This window comes from Heliangelus exortis, chromosome 1 (genome assembly GCF_036169615.1).
Source record: "Heliangelus exortis chromosome 1, bHelExo1.hap1, whole genome shotgun sequence".
Classification (NCBI taxonomy): domain Eukaryota; kingdom Metazoa; phylum Chordata; class Aves; order Apodiformes; family Trochilidae; genus Heliangelus; species Heliangelus exortis.
The window spans coordinates 182,728,489-182,755,513 of NC_092422.1; the positions used below are offsets into that span (position 1 = coordinate 182,728,489).

The 27,025-nt window shown below is 35.7% G+C and overlaps 1 protein-coding gene across 2 annotated transcripts in view; it reads right to left on the reverse strand.

Moving 5' to 3' along the window:
- SLC2A13 (solute carrier family 2 member 13) overlaps positions 1-27,025 on the reverse strand; it is a 149,890-nt gene that overhangs the window by 53,824 nt on the left and 69,041 nt on the right. For both annotated transcript variants that reach the window (XM_071733897.1, XM_071733896.1), the window contains exon 4: positions 22,707-22,815. In XM_071733897.1, coding sequence (XP_071589998.1) covers positions 22,707-22,815 — 109 coding nt within the window. The remainder of the gene's footprint in view (positions 1-22,706; positions 22,816-27,025) is intronic.

Below are 27,025 nucleotides of genomic sequence, written 5' to 3' on the forward strand. Positions count from 1 at the left end.
TTGAGGGTAGAATGCAACAATTCTCAACAAAACTTTACCACTGCTGTGTTCAAGGAAAGTGCACTTGAAAAATACTCTGCACCTGTAACACTAGTAACATCAGCACTGAGCTCTGCACTTGGCAAACACTAATCACGAGGGCAAAGTGAAGAAAATCTAAGGTATTATTTTTTAATTAATGAAACGGAGAGAAGGTATGAGGGAGAGTAAATACATTTCATTAATTGTGCATTAATTTCACAATTTAATGAAAATTTAATCTAATCATACCTCACTACAGAATCTATTTTGTGTCCCTCGATGTGCTGTCTTACTGGAAATCAATTTAATGTACCTAACACTAACACCTTGGGTTATACAACTCTTAGCCAGTTACACAACAAAGGCCTCAGAGTACCTCCTCTCACAACCTTTTGCCACATATTCTTTGTGAAAATCTTTACTAATGTTAATGCCAGCTACTGTTGAACTAAAGCTGAACTAAAATTTTACATGCAGAAAATAAAGAAAAATCAGAAATTTCACAATAAATTAAATTTACAATATTGCCTTGTTCTAGCAAAACACTCATTTGTCCAAAGAATATCTGATTGGTCTACAGCTTGATTTCCCTTTATTAAATCAATGCATTGTATCCTATTTATCCCATTTTACCTTATCCAATTATTCTTCATACTTTAATTTTTCCTTATTTTCCTGCAATCTTCTTCTGTATTCAGACAAGTAATTTCCAACTGTAATCTTTTGAAACAAGAGCTGTTGTTCTGCTCTGTAGTCCTACACCACTTAGCACAACACTGTTCTTCTCCACAAATATGCCTTTAAAATGCAACAACAATAAAACTACTATTTATTAGGCTTGAGGCTGGCTACCACAAAATTGCCTGTCTTTCCCATCATTTAATGAAAAACAACTGTGCTCTTCTGTATTCTGCATGCCAATAATAAAGCTTGCTGCTACTGGATATAACATTCTTTTTAAAACTTGGTGTTATTCAGTTACTGCTAATTTCCCCCACCCTCTTTTTTTTATTAAACAATACCAAGAATGTAAAATACAACACTACGTATGCAGGAAGCCAGAAAAGTCAAACATTCAAATTCACAGAATCAGAGAAGAGGAAAAAAAGTACTAATACCACGGTGTGAACAATGAAGATGACTGTGCCATAACCTTATTCTTAAGATGAATTGTGTTTTACACAGGAGTTGCTTTTATACACATTTTCATCACTTAAACACACAGTGGGTAAAAAAAAAAAATGGTAACCTTCACATGGTTTGTTTAGAACAATCTTTTGGGGTTAATAACATTGTAAATATCGAACAGCAGATTATTGCCTGAGTTCTCTTATTCAGCCAAAGGTAATTCACCCCCAGTACTTTCAGAAAAGTAATTACTCAACTTGTTTGAGTATAATCCAAGAAAATGAGTGACAGAAACATATTACCAAAATTCCACAGAATAACATTGATTCTTTCCTTTGGTCTTTTCTGTTTCCTTTCATTATTACTATCTGTGCATTGCTTGTAGACTTAAGTATCTAAACAAACTCCTTTTGGTTTATATTCACCATTCATCCAGCAGGTTCTACTGAACTGATTACTTGGTGAATATTTATCATTTCTTATTAGAATGTGTTGCAGAGAGATCAGAATGAAAGTTTTATTAAGATAAAAAAATTGAACAGTATAAAAACTCAGGTGAGAATATGTATGAAATTCTGTTATCAGATGCCTTGTTAAGGTCTCTAGAGAAAGGCAGTCTTCTTGACAACTTTAATTTAAATCTAGCAATTGGGATTTTGCTCCAAAATGTCACATTGAACAAAAATTAGCTTTACATTTGAGAATATTCATGGCAGGTATCTAGAGAACTTAGGGGCGTACAAGAATTTGAACTGAAATATCTTAATGAAGTAGCAGTTACAGGGCAACAGGTATCAGCTTTCAGACAAAGTCAATTCTCCCCAAAGGTCCTTTTAGAAGTAGCAGCCTTAAATAAAAACTGCATCTCCACCTGACAGCCCAGGTGATGGAAGATGACTGCCCTCATAGTGTGCAAGACAGATGATTTACTGCTTTGAGATATATTCTGCATTAGACAATTGAGGACTGTGACTCTGTTCCCTCTTTGCACTGCCTTTGCTGGTCTGCAATGAAGGACTATAGAAACAGCACAGGAATAGAAATCCTTTTTTTCTCCAAGTGGCCAAGGTAAATTAATCTCAGAGGAGCAGTAAAACAGAGAGGAGAAAAGCCATCACATAAATGAAATTTCTCTAAGTTTCATTGGCACAAAGGAAAGAGCTTTTGTCTGATGACATTCAAATCAGCAGTGCTGGGAGAGAGTTTTCATTAACCAGAGAAGAAACAACAAGCAAATAGAAGATGCAGATTTAAAAAATAGGAGGCAGCAGCAGTTTATTAAGCAGACACACCTGGCTTATGGAGCAAGGGAAGGATAAAAATCTCCTCAACCAAAGCTGTTCATGAATGGGCTTTTCCCCTTTTTACGGAAAAATCCCAACCAGAGGAAATCCCCATATATGCTGGGAGAGTGTTCCCACATTCTGCACTGTACTGGCCATATTAAATTCCTTAGATATGGCCTAAAGTGTTTTGAGCAAACTACTTACTATGAAGCTGCAAACTGTGTTTATCACATATATACACATTTATTTGTTTTAATATTTATCTATCTAGGAGTTAACAGATGTACTGTATGGACCAGGATCAAGTAATTCAACTCCTCACCTATTTTTTTCTCTTTAATTTTTTTAAGGCCTGACAGTGCTAACTTTGTCTGCATGTAGCTGTGAAAAAATACTGGATGACACTACCTCTTCCAAATCATTCAATCTAAATACTGTAGTTTTATTATAACCAACCTTTTGTGATTTGGAGTGTTTCACAAGCTTTTAAAAAGTACTATCAGATGGATGGCAAGATTAGTCACAGGGTCAGCCAAAGAGTGACTGGCTGACAATAAAAAAGGTAAAAAGTTAGCTAAATGTAGGATGTAAACCAATACCTCAACAAGTTCAATGATCTATCACTATTAGATAGAAAGAAACATTTAATAAGATACAATCTTACTTGCACTGAGTATTTTCCATGCCAATGTAACAGCATGTTAAAATCCACTATTCATCTGAATTTTTGCTTGTGCTTCTGCCTGGCTTTTCCTGCTGTCTGCTGCCTTTGACTTCAGTCTTCTTGCCTTTTATTTGGTCTTAATGGAATCCAAGAATCTATTAAATGTATCAAGAAAAACATGCAGGATAAACCCGAGTAAGCTGTGTCTGAGACACAGATTGATTTTCTCAAATTGCAGCCTCTTTGGGACTCCTTGCCAAGAGAACAATATTTGGAAATATGGTAGCAAGACTGCCCTACACACACGCAGTTTCACTGTTCCTCCTAACAGTGCCTCTAATAACATAATTTACCTTCACCAACATTTTATTTCCATATTTTAATGTGCAAAGATGTTAACACACTTCTTGAAAAAAAAAATCTGCAGTGGTTCTCTCTTAATGTTAGTTTGTTATTGTAGCTTTACAAAATATATACTATATATGAATTCTTTTGCTTATAATTTTACCTTTTCCTCTCAGTCTGACCTCCAGCCTCAGCCTTGACTCTCTACAACTCTCTAACTCATGCAAAACTTGGGCTTTTTATTGCCACCTGACTGTGACCACTGGGGCTTCAGCAGGTCCATGGCTCCCATCCAGGGAAGAACTTTGCACTCTTTGCAGAAGGCTGAATTGTCAATCTGTGAATCATTTTTTTCTGGCATAATTACCACTACTCTGATTACCAGGATGCTGTAAGAAGTGCAGAGTATTTAACTTGAGACAGCATACCAGAGAGATTGGTAAAGAATTTTCATATCTGAATTTTCAAGGTATTACTAGATGTAAGATTTTCATTTAAATATTTCACTGTAATGTAAAGCTTGCTGCAATACAAAATACAAATATCCTGGGGTTGTAAAATCAAGCACCAGCACCAACATTTCATCTACCAGACTGTATTTGCACTGGCAAAAAGAGGGTGACATCTAACCATTTTCTCACAAAGAATTTATAATCCCAGCTTCATTTATTAAAGAGCTTTTCATATATCATCAGTACAGCTCTTTTCTTTCATTGCAATAAATAGAAAGGACTATCTGTATGGTTTTTTGGGTTTTTCTGTTTGGGCTTTTGGGTTTGTTTGGTTTGGGGTTTTTTTTCGGTTGGTAGGTTTGTTTGGGTTTTTTTGTGTCCATGGGGACAAGTCTAGCTGGCAGAGATGTGTGTGTTGAATAAGACAGAGCTCAACATACTGTTCTTAATTAAAATACACTGCAACAACCTAGTTCAGAGTAGCTGAAAGCTTGGATCATTGTGGCATCATCACACTGGAGGGAAACAAGCACAACCTCTTACTGGCTCACAACAATTTTTATCAGGAAGACTTCTGAGAGAAGGCAAAAGGATTTGTGCTTTATCCATGAATGCTGAAGATCTCAGCATCCCCTGTAGGTTAAGGCACTGCTGCTGCCCCTTACTACACTCAGTAACATTTTCTCCAGAAAAAACCTTAAGCCAGCTGTCTTTTCATTCAAGTCCTTGTCCCAGGCTGGCACTCAGAAATCCAAGTGACTTAACAGTCTGCACTTGATGGAAATACCTGTTGAACTGGGATTTATCAACATTTATTATAGACACAAAGAGACTACCACATAAGGGGCGACTGGGAACATCAGAACTTGTATAGTTTTGAGAAGTCAAAAGTGTATGATAAATAGATAGTTTCTAAACAAGGAATAATGAAGGACTGTTAGCTTTTGCTAATCATGTGGGGAGGCATGGGAAAAGATCAGACACAATATAAATTTAAAAAAAAAAGACCGGAAAAGATCTCTACCAGTATTTACCTGGCAGACCTGTCTGTGTACGCTGCGAGTTCCAAAATTTCACAGCATTTAAAATACATCAAATAGTGGTATGCACACAGCAAGTAATTGTGCCCTTTACCACTAGAGCATGCTTCTCTTCAGTGTTCTTAACAGATAGGTGCAGATAAGTCATGGAAAAAACCTCAAAGGCTGTGTCACAAGACCATCAAGTGAATTACTATGTAATTCACAGAAAAATTAGTTCACTTTGTTGGGCAAGTAACATAAGATAATATATAACATATATAAAATATTTTATATATATTATATATTAATATATATTATGTATTATGTATTATATAGTATATAATGTGTATTATTATATATTATATTATACCAAATATAGTGTATATTATATATTATATATTATACTACTAATGCATTATATTATTAATATCACTTAATATAATTATCTACTTAATGATTTTATTATTAATAATCGATTAATAATTAGTATATAATATATAATACACAATATATATAATATTATGTTACAATATATATAACATAATATTAATTGACACATTGCCCTTTGGTAGCTGATATCTAGAAGCCAAGCCTCTTTTAGTGCCATTGTGCAAATCTGATCCCACAAATAAGGTGGCATCTCCTGGTGGTCATGCTTCGTCAGTGGAGACAGATTGCAAGCAGGGGGGACAGAAAACAGGGGTTTCAAAGACTGCAGGGTCAAAAAATTGAACAGCGATGGACAGATAAATACTTCCTCTAATGCCTTCTAACCACCTGCTCACACAATTCCAGAGTCTCCTCCAAAAGCCATACATCTAAGCACTTTGTATCAGTCACCAGTGTGATCTCCCTGATCAGACAGTGCCATACTGCTATCATGTTCCAATTTGGCTCAGACATACAGTGGCCACTCACATTCTTGTGTTTACCACATCTATGATAAATTTTGTAAATATTTTTTATTTGCAAACACTGTATGCAGTTCTGTATGCAAACACAGAACACTTCTATCAGTATCAATATGTAAGATAGGAATGTTTTACATTTTTGTTTCTAACCTCACACTGCAGAAATAAAGCAAAGTGAACTCAGTCTATTTCTACAAACTTGAGAAATAGCTTAATTTAAAACTGACATGTTTTCAACCTTTCTCTGTCTAGAAAGACTCCATGTACTTCTTACTCATCTATCTTATTTAACCTAAAAATTTCCAACCTTTCCTTGAATCTCTACAGCTGCCAAAAGAAAAGCCAACAGACTTCAGATACATGATGTCAATGATTGTGGATATATAAGAACTAACACAAATTTAACATTTGCTATTACATTTACAATGCATATAAACAATGATTAGTTATGCACACAATATAACCAGGTATTGTTATCCTCAGAAGACTTATGAGGTGACTACCTCAGCACCTTCACCAAGAGGTGAGGACAAACTGGTGTGGGATCTGTTCTTGTGAGTGAAAGCCAAAGGGCCACAAATTAGCAGCAGCAGATTCAATGCCATGTGTTATTCTGCTTTAAGGACAGCAACTAATTTCAGCATTGTTTTGCTCCTGTTCTCCTTCATCCACTCCTCTGTCCTCATAATACCTCTAATTTTACAGGGGCAAAGATTTCCCCTTTATAGAGGGGCCATATAGAGGAGCCTGGCCATTCCTTTTCACAAATACAGGGTTTGCTGTCTTTAGATATCTCTGTACAGCTTAAGTAAGATCATACCAGACAGCAATGTACTTTTTCTGATTTAAATGACAACACAAAAAAGCTGTTAATTTAAAATCTTGCATATAATCAAGCATTCATTTAGAAACAGAAAATAGCAGATACCTCGAATTTTCGAGAAAGCTAACTGACATGGCAAAACACCTAAGCCATGTCATATTGCTGTATTTGATCACTAATTAATCTAATGAACACTGAAACCCCACCAGATAGGATGAAGTTGTGACTCAGAGCAGCAGATGTGATTCTGATCTGAAACCTCTGGGGAGCATCTGTGACAGTGAAAGTGGCAGTCAGTCTGAAGAGCGGTGCCACAGAGGAAGGAATTTCTGCCATAGAGGAAGAAATTAGTCCTAGAATGGCAGTTAATTTGTTCCAGACAGAGAATTTTGCTGTTAGGGAAGAAAATGTCTTTTATGAAACCAGAATAAATCCCCAGACAAGTAAATTATTTCAACTTTATAGAGAACATCTAGTTTAGAAAGATACTGTAAAAAATAGATGCTTATAACCATTTTATAACTTTATAACATTCATAACTTATAGCCATTTCATAACTATATTTAGACAGAATAAAAATTAATTAGCTAGTGCACAGAACCTAAGACACGCTTATATCAATAAATATGTTAAAATGTGTGGGTCAAATTTACTTCAGTGCTTCTGTACACAATGGTTTACCATGCAACAAGCATGGAATTACTTCATGATTATGTTGTTAGCAAAAGCCAAAAGCTGATTTACTGAAAATATGAGCCACAGATCAGCTTTGATACTGCAAGAGAAGATAAAAGAGAGACCTTGGAGCTGCCCAGGCTGATGCCAGTCATACAGCTCCAGCCACCCTGCATGACCCTGCACATACAACTGTGAATAATAAAAGACTCAGGGAGACCAAGAGCTTTACAGGAGCTGACCTACAATTTCTTCAAAGCTAAAGGCCCAAATGAGTCTCCTGACTGAGTTAAAGAAGCTCAAAAATACGAAATTTTATCACTGTGTGAATACTGTTGTGACAGACACACTACAAACACCCCACAGGATGCTAAAACGTATCACTTAAGGGCAGTAAATTGTGAGCCTGAGACACAAAATGTGCTTCAAGCTTCTTGCAAGTGTACAGACCAGTGCTATGTTTCTAAGTCCTTGTAGGACTGAAGGCAAGTTATATGTTCCTTGCAGGAATCTACTGATCTCATTTGTCTCTCAGATTAATAACTTTCAGAAATAATTTTCCCTCAGGAAAAGAGAAAATATTTTCTTTTCCTACACAGTCAAGAGAACAAGCACAGCTTTCAGAGCACCCTGAGAATGAACAAAAGGCATGTGATAGCATCTTTTCTTTTATACGGCCATTTGCTTCAACATATCCTAACAAGACACAGCAGAAATGGGGGCTCAAGTGTTGTCACAGACAAGCAGGAGCTACTTGTCCAGTTTTCAAAGGGCAAAAAACCTAAACATGGTGCTTAAGTTCTGTGGAGAGAAAGGACAAGTGAGCTAAGCTTCTAACCATGGAATTAATTTCTTTTTCCAACAGAAGCTTTCCAGTACATTTTAAAGCATTGTGCATCCCAGCTAATGTGTTTTTCTTCTCTCTTCCTATTCTTGATTCTTTATTTCTCTCTCTAGCATTGTCTCCCTGTCATACCAGCTGCCTGCAGTAACATATTACACTCTCAAGGGAACTAAGATTTTCAAAACTGGACAGAAGTCCATCATCTCAAACTGCTTACCTATATTTATTGCCTGGCTAACATGCATTTCTGCACTGAGAAGTTTTGCATAGATGGTGGCATCAGTTACATATATGCAAAGAAATTTACTGCAGTTGCTCAAGCACAACTGCAGACACAGTTGGGCAGCAGAATCTTTTGCAGAGATGCTTAAAGAGGTGATCAGACCAGAGTTTGCAGAGAGAGGATGAATTTGGCAATATGAACATTCATGTAAATTATTTTCTAGCTAGTTTAAGTTAATAAATATCATAAATCAATAACAATGAGATCCAAATATCTTTGGAGACCTGACTGATACCTTGCAGAGCCTGTGTTTATAGGTCTCATTACAATGTTATGTATATTATATATATTCATTTATATTTATAACTAGAAGAATTTCTGCCTCTGGTAAGAATGTTAGCAGTGCCTTGGTTCATTTTCCACAATGTGACAAGAATCACCAAAAATGTTTTTTTTCTGCAAGATATAACTATCTAATGTAGGACTTTATATATACACAACCCGGAAAACAAAACGAGTTAACTGTTGTTGTTTTCACTTATTCAAAACAATAATACAGCATATGAGATAGAAAAGACAAGTGACTTTATAATTTTCAAGCTATAAATGTTTTAACACAATTATTATTTCTCTACTATTATACAAAACAGAAATGAAAGGAAGATGAATGGGAACAAGCATATGCTTCCCTTAAGAGCTGTCCTATTTCACTAAGTCATCATTTTCCATGCACCATAAAAAACGTCTGTAAAGTGTCATTTATTGCCACTGTGTACAAATCACAGTACAGGCATAGATCCAACCAAAACCAAAAATTTAAACCTAGTTCTCAAATATTAAGAGATCTGTTGAAGAATCTAAAATTTCTGGAACATGAAATTGAATTTGTGCTGTCACCACCAAGCATAATGTACACTTCTTATAAGATCCCTTTTGCTCCTGTGTGCAAATGGGACAGAGCTGCTGATTAAGTACAGTGCTAAGGTTTCTTTTAGCAGTTTATTTCATTGAAGTATCAAATTGTGGTTACACACTGTTTCAGTTCCTTGTTCTCACATTCTGTGAAGGGCAAAGCTGTAGGACAGAGGCAGTTTTAAAAGTTATATTCAAAACCTTGTTAAAATTAGTCAAATTAGTCCAAGTGTTACTGAGATCTTACCCAGTTCCTTGAAGCTGTGATGCTCCCCGTGTGTTTCAGGACATTTTTCAGTACTTTTACCTGCCTCCCTCTCATCAACATACAAAGACAACAAGTACTTCTCAGTACGCAGAAGGCTTTTGGTTTTGTCAACTTTTAATCAAAAAATAATTGCATTATTTTTATACTATAGAGATTATTTAGAGACCTGAAGCTGAAAACGTGAAGTTGCCATCTTATAAAGTTTAACTGCTCATTTCTTCATCTCCTTTCCCAGCCCACAAACATATCATGGAAATAATATAACTGAGTTAGTAGGAGCAGGGATTAGAGTGGGGTAAGAAAGCCCTAATTGTCTTGAAAGTCTTTTGTTGTGCTTCTGTTTCCCCCCCTCTGACTTATAACAGGGCTTCCCCCCTTTCTTCTAAAAAAATGTTGTCACTTCCATTCATAATTATGACCAAAAACCTCGAGTTTAGGTGAGAAAGCAGCCTTAGCATGTATAAGTTTGAATCAGCAGCCCAGTATTTCTCTGCTCTATTTTTCAATTGTGAAATGTAGTAAATAATCAGCCACCTCTGTGAAACATTAAATTCAGCACAATATGCAGAAGACTATTAAAAGGAAATGAAATATGACAAAAGGATTTTTCTCTTTCATGAAAAAGTTCCAAAATCCATCTCCATAGTAATATTGTCTCCTATAGCCTCGTTAGCTCTCTGGAAAATGAAACAAAACAAAACCAAAACCAACCGACCAACCATACAAACAAGAAAACAAAACTAAAAAAACCCCAACCAAGCTCTCACACCATTTTAAGCTTTCACAGGTAAGTCCTTCCTGACCTGCAGGGGCTTAGGCTCAACTCACACCCCTCCAGTTGATCTTGGTGTCTTGAAGACACTCCATGGAAGAGCCAGCCCCTCTAAAGATGAGAAGCCAAGTGCTGTTTAATTTCCCTGTCCCGATACCCCACTTCCTCACTGGACTCTCCCCATTACCACTCACTCTCCTCTCTGGCCTTACAGCCAGCATTCCCTCTCATGACACTGAGGAATTAAGAGTCCCCTCAGAGATCTCTCATTTTATTTTGATTTGGTGACTTTACTCCATAGCACATCTTCCATATGGGCTATTTTGCCCATAGTGATCTCTCTGTTTTGCAGACCACTCACAATAACAAAGTCTTGGTTAGCCTTTAGGTGCCCCCATGTTTTATTTATGATCCTTTTCTGAACTATTTTCATTTATGGTAAAATTTTGCATCACACATAACCTTTCAATGTTTGGGGTTTTTTTGTATATCTCAACCTCTGTGGCACAAAGCATTTAGACTAGCCTGTGGTGGCTTAACTCTTATTGACAGACTCCAAAGAATCCAATTTAAAGAACTGGTTCCTACGTCCTTAAAGTAAAGGTGAATAAATAGATCTAAAGGGCATCATATCTTTTATTCTATGTTCAAATGGGATGAGTAATTCACTCCACTGTGGTTGTTCATGTTGTTGCAATCAGGCAGCATCTAACCAGGTGACCTTTTATACTTTAATTTTGTGTCTTCTCAAGATTGGTTATGTTGTGAGCTTTGAATTGTTTCACATTGATATATTCTTTGTTATTCATCTAAGGAGGAGACACTTTCTTATGGATAAGAATACAGACCAATATTTGAACAGTATGTGCCCTCTAGATCTTCACAAGTAAGCAAACCTACAACCCTAAAAAATCCTCTCCATCATGATTGTACTGTACATTTAGGAATAAGTTACTTCATTGACCACTGGTAGATATCTGATTTCCTGATAGGCCTTGAAATAAAAAAAGTGGCATTTGCCAGATAACAAAAAAGTACAGTTCAACAAAATTATGCATATTAAACATCAATATGTTTAAAAAGGAATTTTACAAGAATTATTAGAAAGGTAGTAACATGGGAGAAACTGCACTCCAGGAAATGTTTAGGCAAATAATACACACAAACAAACAAACCAACCAGCCAGTATTCCTATTTAGGGAACTTCCTCCAGCAATCACTTATGAATGATTTATAAACAACCTCACTGTTCTGACTTAATTTCATTACTTGGCTTTACATATGAACAACATGAATGAGATGCATTTAACTGACTCAACAGCCACACTGTGTATACACCAGATAAAAAGCAAAGACGTTTTACTTCAAATAATTTTTTTACCATAATTGCTAATAACCCAAGCCATATGTTTTCAGCAAAGATTTTGCTCCCACCCACACAGTTCACATATTTACTCTTGTACAGCCCCACAGTGAAGTTAATACTGGATTTGTGATATGAGAGTTATTACCAAGACAACAGATAGAAATCAAATAGTATTATGATTTTACTATTGGCAAAAGGGAGAACAGAATCCAAACGCAGAGCTGGGAGAAGCTTCTATTAAGGATACAAAGAACATTAATAACATCAAACAAAATGGTAAAAAATACTGGTTTGAATACAGTTCTTTAAATAAATACCTTGTTTTTAAGTTTTCTCCAAAGTGACAGCCCAACTTTAAATATTCTTTCACAACCTGAAGAACCATGGGAAGATTTTAAAACTTACCATTAAAAATCATACTAAGGCAAAACAAAATGAAGTGCAATCAGCAGGACTGCTAGTTATTTTTTAATACTGTAACATAAATGCCTCAATGTTCTGGCTGTGTTACCACTGCAGATTACCTTATTCTGTATGAAAACCTGGGGGTAAAAATTGTGCACTTGTGTTTATAGTCCCTGCTGATCAAATTTCATTAAAAATAAAACATATTCCAAACAAGAAGACAGACAGCAGGATTTATTTTAGAATAACTTGGTATGTTAAATCCTATGCAGTTCTTTGAACATGTGGGTTTTTTTGGTTGTAAAACCCAACATTAATATTTCCAAATGAAGATACTACACACCTTTTTAATCATAACTTCAGCACAAAAGTTCAAAGGATTTTTTTCTGTGTAGGCATTACACTGAAAAATGCTGATTTATTAAAGACACTGGACTTTGGATTTTATTAGGGTTTTTAAAGTGTTCTTTTTTTTTAATTGAAGTGTCAGTTAATAGTCAGAAGAATAATTTTTTTAATACATCTCCCATTTTTAAAAAATAATTAACCAAACCATCAGGCAGGCTCTCTAGGAGATGGATGCAGACTATGGCTAATAATTTGCTGCTCTCGTATCATAGAATTGTGATCTTAAAGTTCTCAAACTTGAAGATCTTAAACTCTTACGATCTTAAAGGGATCTTAAAGTTCATCCAAGTCCCCTGCATGGGGTGAACACCTCCCACTAGACCAGATTGCTCAAGGCCCCATCTAACCTGGCACTGAACACCTCCAGTGACAGGGAGAAGGCATCCAGTGTCTCAACACCCTCACATGAGAGAATTTCTTCCTAATAAATTATTTAAATCTACCCTCTTTCAGCTTGAAACTGTTAACCCTCATCCTATCACTACTTGCCTTTGTAAAAAGTCCCACATCAGCTTTCTTGTAGGCCCCCCTGAAGTACTGGAAGGCCACTACAAGGTGTCTCCAGAGCCTTCTCTTCTCCAGGCTGAACAACCCCAACTTTCTCAGCCTGTCTTCATAGGAGAACTGCTCCAGCACCCTGATCATCTTTGTGGCCCTCTTCTGGACTCATTCCAAGAGCTCCATGTCCTTCCTGCGTTGAGGGCTCCAAAACTGGACGCAGTACCAATGCCTGGTGGCATCTCACTGGAGCAGAGTAGAGGGGAAGAATCATACTGCTTGACCTACTGGTCATGCTTATTTTGATGCAGCCCAGGTTATGGTTGGCTTTTTTTACTTGCTATTCCATTCTTCAGTATGCACTCTTCTAGCCAATAACCCAAGAGATAACTCAGAAAGATGGAGAAAAAAATATTTAATATGGTAATTCTTCATCTCATTGAGTTAAAAGGTCCAGGTTTGGATACAACATAAAAACACTACAATCAAACTGGTGAACTGGTGTTCAGCACCATAGAAATAGGCAAAAGACTAATATCTGTATGAAATGAAAAAAAAATCAGTGTTCCAAAACAGAATGAGAGCCTATAGTTAGAGTGCCCATCACAATACTCCAGGTCAGTACCCTGAAGATGCATCCTCTGCAGTTTGACATTACTTCTTGTTTAATTTTTATCCTGAGGAAAAATATGTCAAATAAACATCCACCTCAATCTACCACATCTTAATGTGTTTGGCAGAATAGGATTTTTTAAGTTTGTCTAGGTTTAGATCAGAGGTTTTGTTGCATTTTTAAAATATATTTTGTTGTATCACCATATGCATTATTATTGTATTCTCTCTCTGATAATGATAATTGTCAGATGAGAGGTGGGATGTAGAAATTTAAATTGAAGGAAATCACCCTTTTATTTTAAACTTGCTTTCATCTTCTACTGTATGTCTAATAATTCCACACCAAAAAAACCCAAATATCTTATTTCTAATAGATTCTCTATTGTTGTAACAGTTCAAGTGATCAGAAATGATGACTGTTTCCTGCTTCCCTCGAGACACTCAATGTAATATCTCTAAGCACTATATTCTGATAATTATACTAGATTTCACTTAATTTCATTCCATTACTCCCATTACGTAACATCTCGAAGTACTTCCCTGATGTTCCTTGTAGCCAAATCTTCCATATTTTTGTATCTGAATTACCTGCTCTTTGATCTCCTATACTTAGGACAAGGATTTTTCTGTAAAAGCTATCTTCCAAAAGCTCTGGCTAGTTAGAATGACAAAGCAAGCAGCTTCATAAATAAGATGAACATTGTGCAGCTTTAATCTAGTTAACTACTCTACCTTTTTTTTTTTTTTTTTCCTTTCAAATGACTTAAAGCTCTGATTTTTCTTTTCTGTTTCAAAAGGAATGAGAACACAACAAGCACAGAGAACTGGTATTAGCAGTGAGAAGCCTAGAGGAAACCTTTAAGTTTGGTGTATAGCGTTGCCCAAATAACCCAAGGCACACTGTTTTACAGCAAATTACAAATCTATATTTTTAAACAGACTCAGATTAATTTCTGGCAATCACACAAGGTCAATAGAGCAGGAGAAGAAATATTCCCTTTCTTTTTAATGTGATTTTTAAGCATAAGCAAAACCAATACACAGGTGTCTTGTTTTTAATAGACATACTCTCTTTGTATCCTAAACACCCTCTCACAATTATTTCAAATGATACAGGATAGCCTTTGGAGCAAAACCATTACTCCCTTAAGCTGCTGAGGGATTTTTAGGCCATCTTCAACAAGCACACACAAGAATATTTAAGAAAAACATGTCACTCTTTAAACAAAACCTCTGAAGCACAGGAGATGTCTTTAAAACACAGCAAAACATACATAAAATTAAGCAATATTGTGAAAGCCTTAAAAATGTTCAAGTTTACTGAACTGTTTCTATGTCTCAAGCACCAGATCAAGCAGTCTTTCCATTCATGGGCTAAGCAAAAACTCAGACAGAAAGCTAAGGTCTAACTCACAGGTTTAGAGCTATTCAAAATGTCCAGCAGTATGAACTGCTATTTTCTTTCCCCATCCTTCTTCATGGCCCTAGATACCAATGCTCAATACCATCCACCATCCTCTTGTCCAAAAGGGCTAGGATTTGTGCAGGTCATGTTAATTCAGCAGTCAGCCACCTTTTTCCTTCCAGTGGAACAAAGCATTTTGGTGTTGTTTTTTCTTTCAGACCTGCTGAAGCTTTCCTTATCTAATGTTTTGTTTGCTTGTTTGATTTTAGATCCCAGATATAGCTTTTGGCACCCTGTCATCAACACATTTATGCTTCAGCCACTTCTTAGCGGATGGACTAAAGCACAATCCCCTTACCAGGCAGTACTCCCCATGTCTGTATTTTCTAATGACCAAGAAAAAAACATCAGAGCGGGGGCTGGAGAAACTGTTTTGACTCCTTGATCTGCACAGAAAGGGAGGGGAAGGCAAACAGCGAGAGGAAAAGGAAAGGATTGACTCTGCCAACATGGCCATTTCCCACCAGTCAGAAATACTGCCTGTGGTTTCTGCAGACAGCATCTGATGAAAGGGTGTTCCAACATTTCTGCTACCTACTCCAGCAGCATCTTAACTGCTAGTTTGTAAAACTGTTTCTGCCCAAGCTAAGGCACTGTACTTCAAGCAACTTTCATCTCTAAACGAGAGCTTCTGCTTGATCACAGTCCCACTGCTTCTCTCTAGAATGTGTGGTAATGAATCAAACCTAAGAGGACAGGTTTCTACAAAGAAATTTACTGTTCAGTTCAGATCTACCAATTATGGAGGGGTTCAAATAAATAAATAAATAAATAAGTCTATGTTTCAGGGCTTGGAAAACTTAAAACACAGACTGGTTTCTATGCAAGGAACTACTGGTCAATAAGGACAAGTTGGTGACTCAGCAGTGCCAGTAGTACATTGCCTATGGAAAACTGGTTCTGGATGTGGAAACCTCTCAAAATACCAGAGCTGGGAATTCATTTTCCTCCAAGTACTATGAAATTGATACAGGTGGCTTCCATATTCTCTCATTTAGAATGGTTATCACTTAGTAATATGAAAATATTTAATTTATTAACTAAAATTTGTTCCTCTCAAGAGCTGAGATAAGTTACTTGCATTGTTTCTGTACATCACATACAACAGACACATCTGATGTAACAGGAGAGTCACCTTTCCAAGTGTGTTGACTAGACTAGACTTCTATTTGGTTGTTTTGCTAAAAATACTTGCAGCCTATCTAAAAAGCATCTGTATGCTATGTAAGTCCAAAGATCCATCTCTTCTCTACTGAAGTTTTTTAGATTATTGGTTTGGCTGCAGTACTATATAAAGAACCTTGCAATACGAAGGAAAGATGATATGGTAGAATGAAGGGTCACTGCCCCAAAAAAAGTTATTGGAAGGATTTATTAAAAACCAATACAATATTCTATGAATTATTTGTAAAGCAAGTGGACATGCAACATAGGGTTTCTTTTTTTTTTTTTTTTTAATTAAGCATCTTTTAAAGCCTGATGAGAAAGTGCAGAATGTATGAGAAGTATATAAACTGGGCAGTTTACTCACAAAAAATACTGAAGGATGAAAACCTAAGAGGTAGCAGCCTTAATGCTATGTAGCCATTAGAGAAAATTAGACTTGTCACTTACCAAGATTTCTCAATTATCTTGACATTACAAAGTTTATATTTGCAAAAAAAATGTAATTGTCCCTCTTTCGGTCAGGCTTAAAACACAGTTGGGTCTGAGAATATTCAAGAACAAGCAAAGGGACAAGTTACTGGCCATGCAAAAATAAAGGCTACACAGAAGCCTGCTTAGCAATTACTGTAGCCCAATTTACATCTATGTGGAGGCTACAGTACAAGATAAATTGTTCTTCAGCAATTAGGGATGTTTTATCATTGTGTAAGTTTTAGGTTTTGGTTTTGATTTTAAGTATGCTACTTTCTAGATTTCATTTTTAAATGAATGGTCAGAGAACACAATAGAAGCATATGCAACCTTAAATATCAATACTTGAATACAAACCAGCACTGAAAACAAATGGGAAGCACCATTATTTTCTGGCAGTAGAACTTCCATTTACAGAGCTCAACAACTATTTTCCAATATCCAAATCAACAGTCAGTGGTCCAACAAAGTTTCATTTCAATGACCAACTTATTCCTTATAATTTTGTTATAATGTGTAAATTCACTAAATATAAATCTCTACTGCTGAGGAAGTAGAGAAGGTTGCTACTACTTGTGCTGCAATCCATATAACAAGCTATTTATTCAATGATCTTCAACAACAACAAAAAAAAAAATTAAAGGCTTACCTGCAGTCACTATCCTATGCCGCTTATTCAGTATTTCAAGTCAAAAATTAAAAAAAAAAATTAAAAGCAAGTTTTTCAGTCTTCACTTTCACCATCCTTCTGGGGGTTAAGTCACACATCCCTGATGTGAAGTACCAAGTGCTGTTACAAGCCCTGCATAGTCCTAAGGCTACAGAGAGGTGCATGCTGCCTCATTGCTCACTTCAGCAAACAAGTAAAGTTTTATAGCTCCTTAAGGGTTCCAGCTCTGCAATTGCTGCACAATAAACTTGTTGGGAAATGTGTTTTGCTTCCATTAAACTCCTCTCTAGCCTCTACTAAACTTCAGAAGAATCCTGGCTTTTTTCCAGTCCCACTCCTGTTCTCTTTCATTCTCTCATTTACATTCAGTACAATATTCATTCACTTCTCATGTTAATTGTTTTAATATTCCTAACTTGTCTTCAAACCTTTAATTTCCCCTTGTTAGATAACCTCATCTCTTTTGTCTTTTCCTTCTTTCTTCTATCTAGCTCTTTTTCCTCTCTCATTACTCTAAGCTTTTTTCTTCTTGATATACTATTTCTTCTATGTCCTATTTCTTCTCCAGATGGAAAAAGATGCTCCTTTGTAATCTCATTTTTTTATTCTTTTGTCTATTTGTACAGATTTAAAAAGCGAAACTATTAGTGCTCAAAAGCATCTGGACTAAATCCAAACACTTTATGTGTGGATTCACTTAACTTTTAGGATATGCAAGGATATCTTAAGAATAAAGCAAACCCATTTTATTAATTAGGAATAACAGATCACATACATCAGCACAATTACAAGTTTAACAAAAATTATCAAGGCCATATGCCCTCCCTGTTGACACATTAGAACACTTTCTGTTGTAGAAAGCTTTTCTAACACAATGTGAAAAGATAATGGGAAATTACTGAATTAGCATCACATCAAGCTTAGTGTTTCAAACATCTTGTCTTTCATCAAGTCTACTTAATGCTTTGTAAGAATAAGAATAATCAAGATGATACAGCTGTCTCTTCAATCTTATCTCAGATTTAAAGTCTTGAGGGTACTGGCAGCCTGTGTGAGCATCCATCAAAACTCACAAGCCACCAAAAGGGCAGCCAAAAATCCACCAGAGGCCAAAATACCTAAGTGCAGTTCTGACAAGACAGTATTGAGCTCCCTCCAATTATGGCTAAATTACTACTTAGTGTTCAAGATAACTTAGGATTTTTCTAAAAGCTTTCCTCCCCACAGTTTGGGTTTTTCTTGACTGTACAAGAGTGGCCCAGTACACAGCAGGTTTTCAAAAGTCCTTTTGCTAAGACATCCATGTACTTAATGTTTTTCACCAAACAATCTGAAACAGGCAAATCCCTGAAGCTGCCCGTTCCTCCCACCTCACCAAAAAAAAAGAATTTCTTTTTTAATTTTTTTTTTTAAGAAAAGACTGATGGCAAAAATTTTTGCCAAAATTTTGGCGAAAACTTTAGCTTGAAGTTTTACATCTTAAGGTAAAAAAATGGGGGTCCTGCTCCCCTGTGTTTTAACTACAGGAAAATGTGGACCACATCTGCTGTTTTAGCAGAATGCTGGGATATGTTACAATAGAAAAGATACTTTGTAAAAACTGCTATCCTGGCATATAACTTTCTTCAGAGGGCCTTGCTGAACAGCCATACTTTTTGATTTAAATGTTTATTTTCTTAAACAGAAAAGTTACTCACTAAAAAGTATAAAAATTAGGGGAGTATTAGATCATTCTATAATTGTTTTCTGCCTTATATTTTCATTTCACTTTCCTGCTTTGTGGTTTGACTATGTTGGGGTTTTTAATTTTAAATTAGATTTTCAGACACACATGAACTCACTCCTCTGGCCTCACTTTCTTATATCAAAATACAAGATTTAACGAATTATTTTATATCAGAAATAGGGGAAAGCCCCAAGCCAGAATATTAGAACAAGTCAGAGCCCATCACAGATGCTGCCATGTTAAGTTGTATGGAAAAGAAAGTGGGTAATCAGAGGCTAAGTTCTCTGCCAGGGAAAGCCAGGCAGCAGCAAGTTGGTCCATCAGCCTCTTTCCCTACGGCCTAGGAAGGGGCACACCAAGAGAAATGGATTCACAGCAGCACCACAGTGAATGACAACCATTAAAAATTTTTTTTTACTGTTCTGGCAAGCAAGTTTTCAAAACTATTGAATAAAAGGCCACAGAACTGTACAATCTCCAACCATAACTAATGCCTGATTTCCTGCTGCAACAGAACAGCAATCCCACAATGACACAAACAAACATTATGGAGGGGTAAATAGTGTTTAGAACATTAATAAAATCTGACAGCTCCTTAAGGTACCATATAATTACTGCATTAAAAAGCAAACACCAGCCTCTATGTAAGCAAATCCTTAATAGATAGCAGCTTACTTTTGTATCTGAAAAATATCCTTTCATAGGAGGATGTTTGTTTTGCATACCTGATAGCTAAAAGCTTAGTTGTACCGGAGTATTTAAAAAATACTGTATATTGCAGGTGGTTTATTAGCCAGCCCTTTAACAACAGTGCCTTCATGTGTTTATTATAGGCATCTTCTTGCTTTAAAGCTAAGATTCAGCTATGGTTTATAGCTGTAATTGTCTTCCTACATCATCTGCAAACAAATTAGGTCAATTCTGAACTATTTCTAAAACCTCCTACGTAAATGGAAGTTCGAGGTTTTAAAACATATGAAGTTAAAATCATAGAATCATCAAGGTTGGAAAGGACCCTCAAGATCATCAAGTCCAACCATCAGTCCTACATTACCATAACCAGTAAATTATCTCCTCAAGTGCCAAGTCTACTCATTTTTTTAATCCCCAGGGACAACTCCACTACCTTCCTAGGCAATCTGTTCCAATGCTTCACCACTCTTCCGGTGAAAAAAATTTTCCTAATATTCAGCCTGAACCTTCCCTGGTGCAACCTGAACTTGTTTCCTCTTGACCTATTGCTAATCAAAGTCCAAAATCAATAAAGGGAGCACATAAATAAACAAAGTTAACTTAACAGTGTCACAGACCTTGTAAGCTGCCATTTTTTTGTTCCAGCCTAACAAGGCACTGTAAAGTAGCAAGAATCAAAATGTGAGGACTGTCCTTGGCCAGAGGTTACATCTACATTACTACATCTACACTAGTAAACATTAGTAATGTTTATTAAATAAGTTTCCTTAATTAACTTCTAAACTTCTACATTTGGCACCTGTAATATCCTGTGGAAAAATTTTTTTACACCTACTACCTGGTAACAGCTAGGAGTCAACAAACTCATGTCGAAGAAATGATAAATAATCACACTCTCCCCATCTTCTCCATAACATTAAAAGCTTGATATTCCTCTTGCATTTCTTCTGAACTAATTTATTTTCCAAGCTGTAGAGTCCAATCACCCTGTTCAAATACAGGTACGTCTTTTCCCACATATAACCTGGCTTATCCTTACTAAAACAAAGGACATCTGCAATTGTTTGTACTGTTCCAGATCAGTAATGGATGTTATCATGATGTTTGTATAGAACTAATGCAAATTCAAGATCTCATTTTGAAGTGGTAACAGTTTAGATTGTCACACACACTCATCAGCCAGTTCCCTCTTGCAAGCATTATTCTATAATATCATATAGTTAATGCACTTGCTGTTTTAATAATTTGTATCTTGCATTATCATCCCACAAATGTTCATGCTCACAGATTTTAGGGGTCTTAACATCATAAATGATGTATGAGAACAAGCTGTTGTTTTGCTGTTTATCCCCTTTAGCAGACTTTCTAGAGCAGCAAAGATCTCCACATAGATCCCTATAGCAGTCTAATCAATTTTCACACTATAATTTGTCTAAAACAACCATGTTGGCTCTTTATTATTTTATATTTTCCACACACATGTTGTTTTTACATATTTATAAACACACATCTTATTTGATTCTGTGAAAATTAATTATTTTTATAAGAACAGAAAAAACTTCCTGGGGTATAGCTTCATGAAGATTATGCTACGTTTCTAAATTCAGTGATTATGTATTTGATTTACTCCAGGCCTGTTGGGTGGACCCTGATTAGTCCAAGCAATTTGTTATTATTCATTTTAATCAGCTTGTTCTAAAAATCCTTCCTTTAACACTTGAATTTGAAACAGACCATCTGAGACATCTCAAGGAAGTTCCAGTGAAGTAACTTTCAAATACCCTCTATAATTAAGAGCGACGCAAAAAGGGTTTTCCTAAGATTTACTGTTAAAGATTTCTCTTGTGTCAGTGTTCTCACAATCTCTTGATCCTTACTGGGCCTGGATGCTATTACATCTCTTGCTTCTGATGTGCCTGAAGAATTCCTCCAGGCTCCTTCTATGTCTCTCTTCTGGTTTTCACACATCCTTACCAGTTATGCATTCTCCTGTTTCCCACACATAGGTAAAATTTCTGTTTTTTAAAGCCTCTCTTTACCTGTTACAGATGACTCTCCTTTGCAGTTTAACAATACTGAGTTTGTACTTTTCCCCACCTTTCTGATAGATGGTAGATACTTTATTACATTTAATGGTAGCTCTTCATATCTCTGAAAGCTTTATCCTTTTGGCTCTGCCTTTTAACTATTCATAATTCACTTGCTGACTTATGTATAGTACTCTCCATAAGATGTTACTGCAATAGGTCTCATAGTTGCTCATATGAAATCCATACTGATTATGGTTGCTCTTGTAGGGTAATTTTAGTCTTAAACTAGGTCTTGTGAACTGCACATTTGCCAAGAGCTACTCCTTTCATGAGCTGACAGTTTATCAGAACACCCAATATATTATTCTTCACTTCTGCATTTACTGAGTCTTCATACATGTAGCAGAACCATGTAATAATGGAAAATTCTTCTTTCCTTATCATCTTACCTCCTTCAGCACTTCACAGTAATTTTGCATCTCATTCACATGGTCAGCAGTCTAACCCATATAATATTTTCATCTACTTGCACACAAATTGAAACTGTATTTTCTTATCTAGACATACTTAGCTTTGACAGTAAACACTAACATATAATAACTCATCTCCTAGAGTACATTTTGCATTCTCATCTCTATATAAAGGTTAGCCCTTATTCTGACATCCTCTTGTATCAATTTTCTGAGATCCCTAACACATCAATATCTAAATTTCAAAACAGCATTCCAGCTCTCACACTTAATTTTTCACATTTCAGATTTTAACCAAAAGCTCACCTACAACTGCTATTGGTCTAATTGTTGTTTTGTTACATTTTATAAAGAGAAGCAAGCAGTAAATACATACATGACGGTGTTAATCCCTGACAGCTGTTGAAACATCTGCAGCCCACAACCCACAATTAAGGCTCTTCGAGTTGGAGGGTATGTTAGCATTCTGCAGATCACAGGTCCAGCTTTAAAAAAAAAAGACACAACAACAAAAGAATACTTAACAGTTCTTAAGTGATCACTATTAAAACAATGTTCCCAGGCATAACAGGCTTTGCACCTTGGTTTCAAACAGATTTGGATTATTTCAATTATTTCTGAACAACTCGATCTTCTTGATGAAGAAAGAACAAGTTTCAGTTCTGCTTTTCAGCACTGTACTAAAAGAAGATTTTCAGAAAGCCAGAATTTAAAAAAAAAAAATTGTGCACATTGTACATTTCTAGTGGCAAATGTACTCTCCTATATCATACTAATAGATTGCACATCTGCTACAACTAAATGTACTCAAAGTTATCACAAAATATGTTGTTGTTGTATCCTCTCTAAAAGCTCCCACTCTTATTGAGAAGTTAGTTCAGAAATGCCATTATTCATTGCTCAGATCTGGATCTTGCAGATGAAGTGTTCTCCCAAGACCCAGTTTCCACAAAGCAGTTGCAAGTATGGGTACTTTGAAGATATGGATAGATCCATTCTGCACAGTTTTCAGGCCAGCAGAAGGGCATAAATTAATTCATTTTTTTCCATACCTTTGGTAGCAATGGTATGATACTGCATTCAAAAGGCAGAAAACAGTTTCTCAGTGAAAAATCAAAAATTCCTAGCAAAAAGAGAAATTTTCTTCTCTGTTAATTATAATTTTCCAAAGTATCCTATTAAAAAGAAACTACAGGAAGCTATATGACAAGAGGCAAAAAATTAAAAGACTTGATTCTTTTTTTACTTGAATTTCTTTCTGCTCACAGTGGTGCATAGGGCAGAACATAGTCAGGTGAAAAATCTTATGCTGTATACATCTGGTATATATACACATCTGGCATACCCTCTCGGAACACCTAGAATACATCACACAATGTAAAAGTTAAAATACTTGTCATAAAAAAAAAAAAAAAGTTTTCTGAAAACATAAAAAAAATGAAATGTATTGATTCAGTAAAATAAAAAATACATGGGCATGTTAGAGAAGAATGGTTTACATATAAAGAGTTTCAGAGCTTCAGAAAGCTGACAATTTGTGAACAGTTTCAACAGTGGATCTCAAGAAAGGAGTTTAGATAATATGTTCTTCATTGAATGATAAACAATAATCAAACCTACCTAAGAAAACCTTAATTAAAAAAATTTTTGGTATGTCTAATTCATATCTCAGCTGTATCATAATTTAAATTTGCTTATTAGTAATAGCAGAATACAGTCTGACAAATTTTCCATCTGGTTTCCAAGTAACAGTAACATTCAGACAGTGCACAGTTCTACCTGTACTACTATAGCCACATCACTACCTTCAACATGTTTCTATCAACTGAAAAACAGAGCCAATCTATACATCTGGTAAGATATTTTCAAGAAAGACACATGATAGCATGGAATAAATAAGTCTATCAAAGGGTTCAATATTCAAAGTGGCATTTTTTCAGTGGAAAAACAACAAAACCAGCACTTGCTTGGAGCTAGGAGCAATCTGGAGGTCAGACATAACTCCTGATTTTCTCCTCAGCTCCAGGCTTCACAAAGGAAAAAAGATTTGCTAACAAATGCAACTCTAAACCTTAATTCACAAACAACAGCTCTCAGGTTTTCACACTCTTCATCAAACCTAAGCTTTGGGCTTAAAAACCTTTATCTGAAAATTGATTCTGCAGCATCTGTCATGAGCCCAGGCTGCTGAATGCCTGTGAGGTATCCTCTGTTCTTCCTCAACTCTCTATAAAGAGTTCAAAACCCAACTTCAAGGACCTTGCAGCCAACCTAAATCTTGAAATCCACCATCAATGACTATTCTTATCAAATAAGTTGGCACTCTGCAGGAGGGTTCTTAGGAAAGGAGTAGAAATGTCCTGAGGAGCTAATGTGAATTTTTTAACAATTCCTGATCTACTCAACTATTTGATGAAAGTTATATAAAACTCTATTCACAATACAGTATTGTACAAAACAATCAGAAAAAAAGGAATTAAAAGAAATGGCTAGAAATTAAAGCAGCTGTTCCCAGACAATGGCTTGCAACTCAGTCATGAACTTGCAGCAAAGCTTCAACACATAAATCCATTTGGATGCCTGCAGAAAGTTTAAGATCACATATTAAAGTCTAGACCTTTATTTTAGAACTTTAAACTTCACAACATCCAGTCAGCTAAATTCAGTAAGTACTTGTAATTTTTCAGAATTCTGCTTAATTTTATCAGAAAAATTATGCTAAAAATCATCATTCTGGTTCAAGTCAGAGATTTAAAAGTTTCACTCGAAATATCTACAGTAGCAACTGCAGCTATAAATAGGCATCCATAAAATTAAGGGATTTTCTTTCATAAAATTCACAGCTTTCAGGTTTATAAACTAATAAATGAAATGAAAGAAATGAAAGAAATCATTAATCTCTCTATTAAAGAAGCTTTACAAACTCCACTAAAAAAAACTGAAGGACTTGGACAGCAAGGTGACTCTTCTAAAAACTGAAAGTAAATGTGGAAGTTTCTATTAAAATTATCTAGCCCTAAAACTATTTTTGCATTTTCCTACCTCCAGTTCTGCCATCCATTTTCTGTACTGTTCATATATTACAGCTTTAAAACTGAACAACTTCAGCAAAAATATGTTTGTTACCAGAGAAGGGGTCTAAACTAAAAAATGAAAAACAAAAGTTTTCAGAATTTTTCTTCTGAAAAATAAAACTGTGCTTCAGAAGTTTCTGATAAGCATTAAATCTGCTGTTAGTTATTACAATAGAGTAAAATAGGTCAAAACAATAAAATAATTAAATCTTTAAAAAGCAGAGTAACTCAATTGCTCACAGAATTAGACGCAAACAAATGATGCTAAAGATGCACCACAAACAAAAAAAATTGTAATTATTACAATGGAAAAAAAAGATAATTGTCTCCAAAAGTCAGTATTTTTTGTTCACGACACTTCTGCCTTAATTGCTATTGTTTTCTCCTCAGCTAGGAGATTTAGAAACATTCCTGAATCTGAACCATTTCATTTAAACTTCAGAAAGCAATGAGCAATTTGTTTTCCTCCTTCTACTGTAAGAATAAGAATGAAGTCACAAGAATGAGAGTTCCTAGGGTCATGATTAATTGAATAAGAGTAGGTTTGGACTTTTTGTGCTGTGGTTTCTGATAATTACTTTATCTGAAGTAAATTTCCTTAATGCATATGTTTATAAGGGTTCGTAATATGCTAGCAAGCTGAAGCTTGCTCTAGTGAGAGTGCAAAATGGCATTGTCAGATAAAGAGCAATGGAAAAACAAGGATATTTCAGTAGTAGAAGGTGATAGTACATGAAATGGTGATAAATAAAGATTAATTCTTATAAGCAGAAGGCAAAAACAGATTTTGGATGTTTGGTTTCACATCCAAAAAACCTTCTGTTAGTTTACACTGTGATAAACAAAGGGGGATGAGCTGTTCTTGTCAAATCATCACTTCTGCAAAGTGAGTGATGCTTTCAAAATGTCGAGTGGTTATCTGAAGCTTTTAGAGACAGCTTCCTATATTTTAGCTGTCATTCTTATTACTAGGCATAATTGACAGATAAGTTAGGTTTAGGTTTAGAAATCATGAATCACCTGTCAAGGCATTTTGACTTTCCTCTGTAGGTAAAATGGGTTGCACAGTGATCATAGGAGCTTCAGTGTAGTCCACTGCCAACTAAAAGAAAGGGACACTTTTCCAAAACAACAAACAAACCTTACTTCTAAAATGAGCTTAAATAATAAAAGCTAAAAAGTAGAAGAGTGGGTATTAATGGGTATTAAACATGTGTCAGTATCTCCTTCTGAAAATGCATATACTTTCAGGGAAATAAGAATATTGTAGATAGATATAAAGCCAACCTAAAAATCCCCCAGCAAATGCAGGCAGACACCTGGTGCCTGCAAAATTTGTGATCATTCATCCCTCAAATAATTCGTACAATACTTGGCAAAATGTCACAGACAGGAAAGTATGGTTAGGAACTGGGCTCTGCCCAAGTCATTTGCAGGTTCAAACATTCTTTTGCCAGCTTATCTAGTGGCAGCTTTTAGCAACAACCTGTACACTACGTGGGACTCCTGCCAACATTTGTGTTCTCACTAGAGGAGTGTTTCCAAAGAGGCAGGCTTAGCCAGTCATCAAGACAGGCAGTCATTAGTTCAGCATCAATTAAGATCAACCTTCAGATTAGCT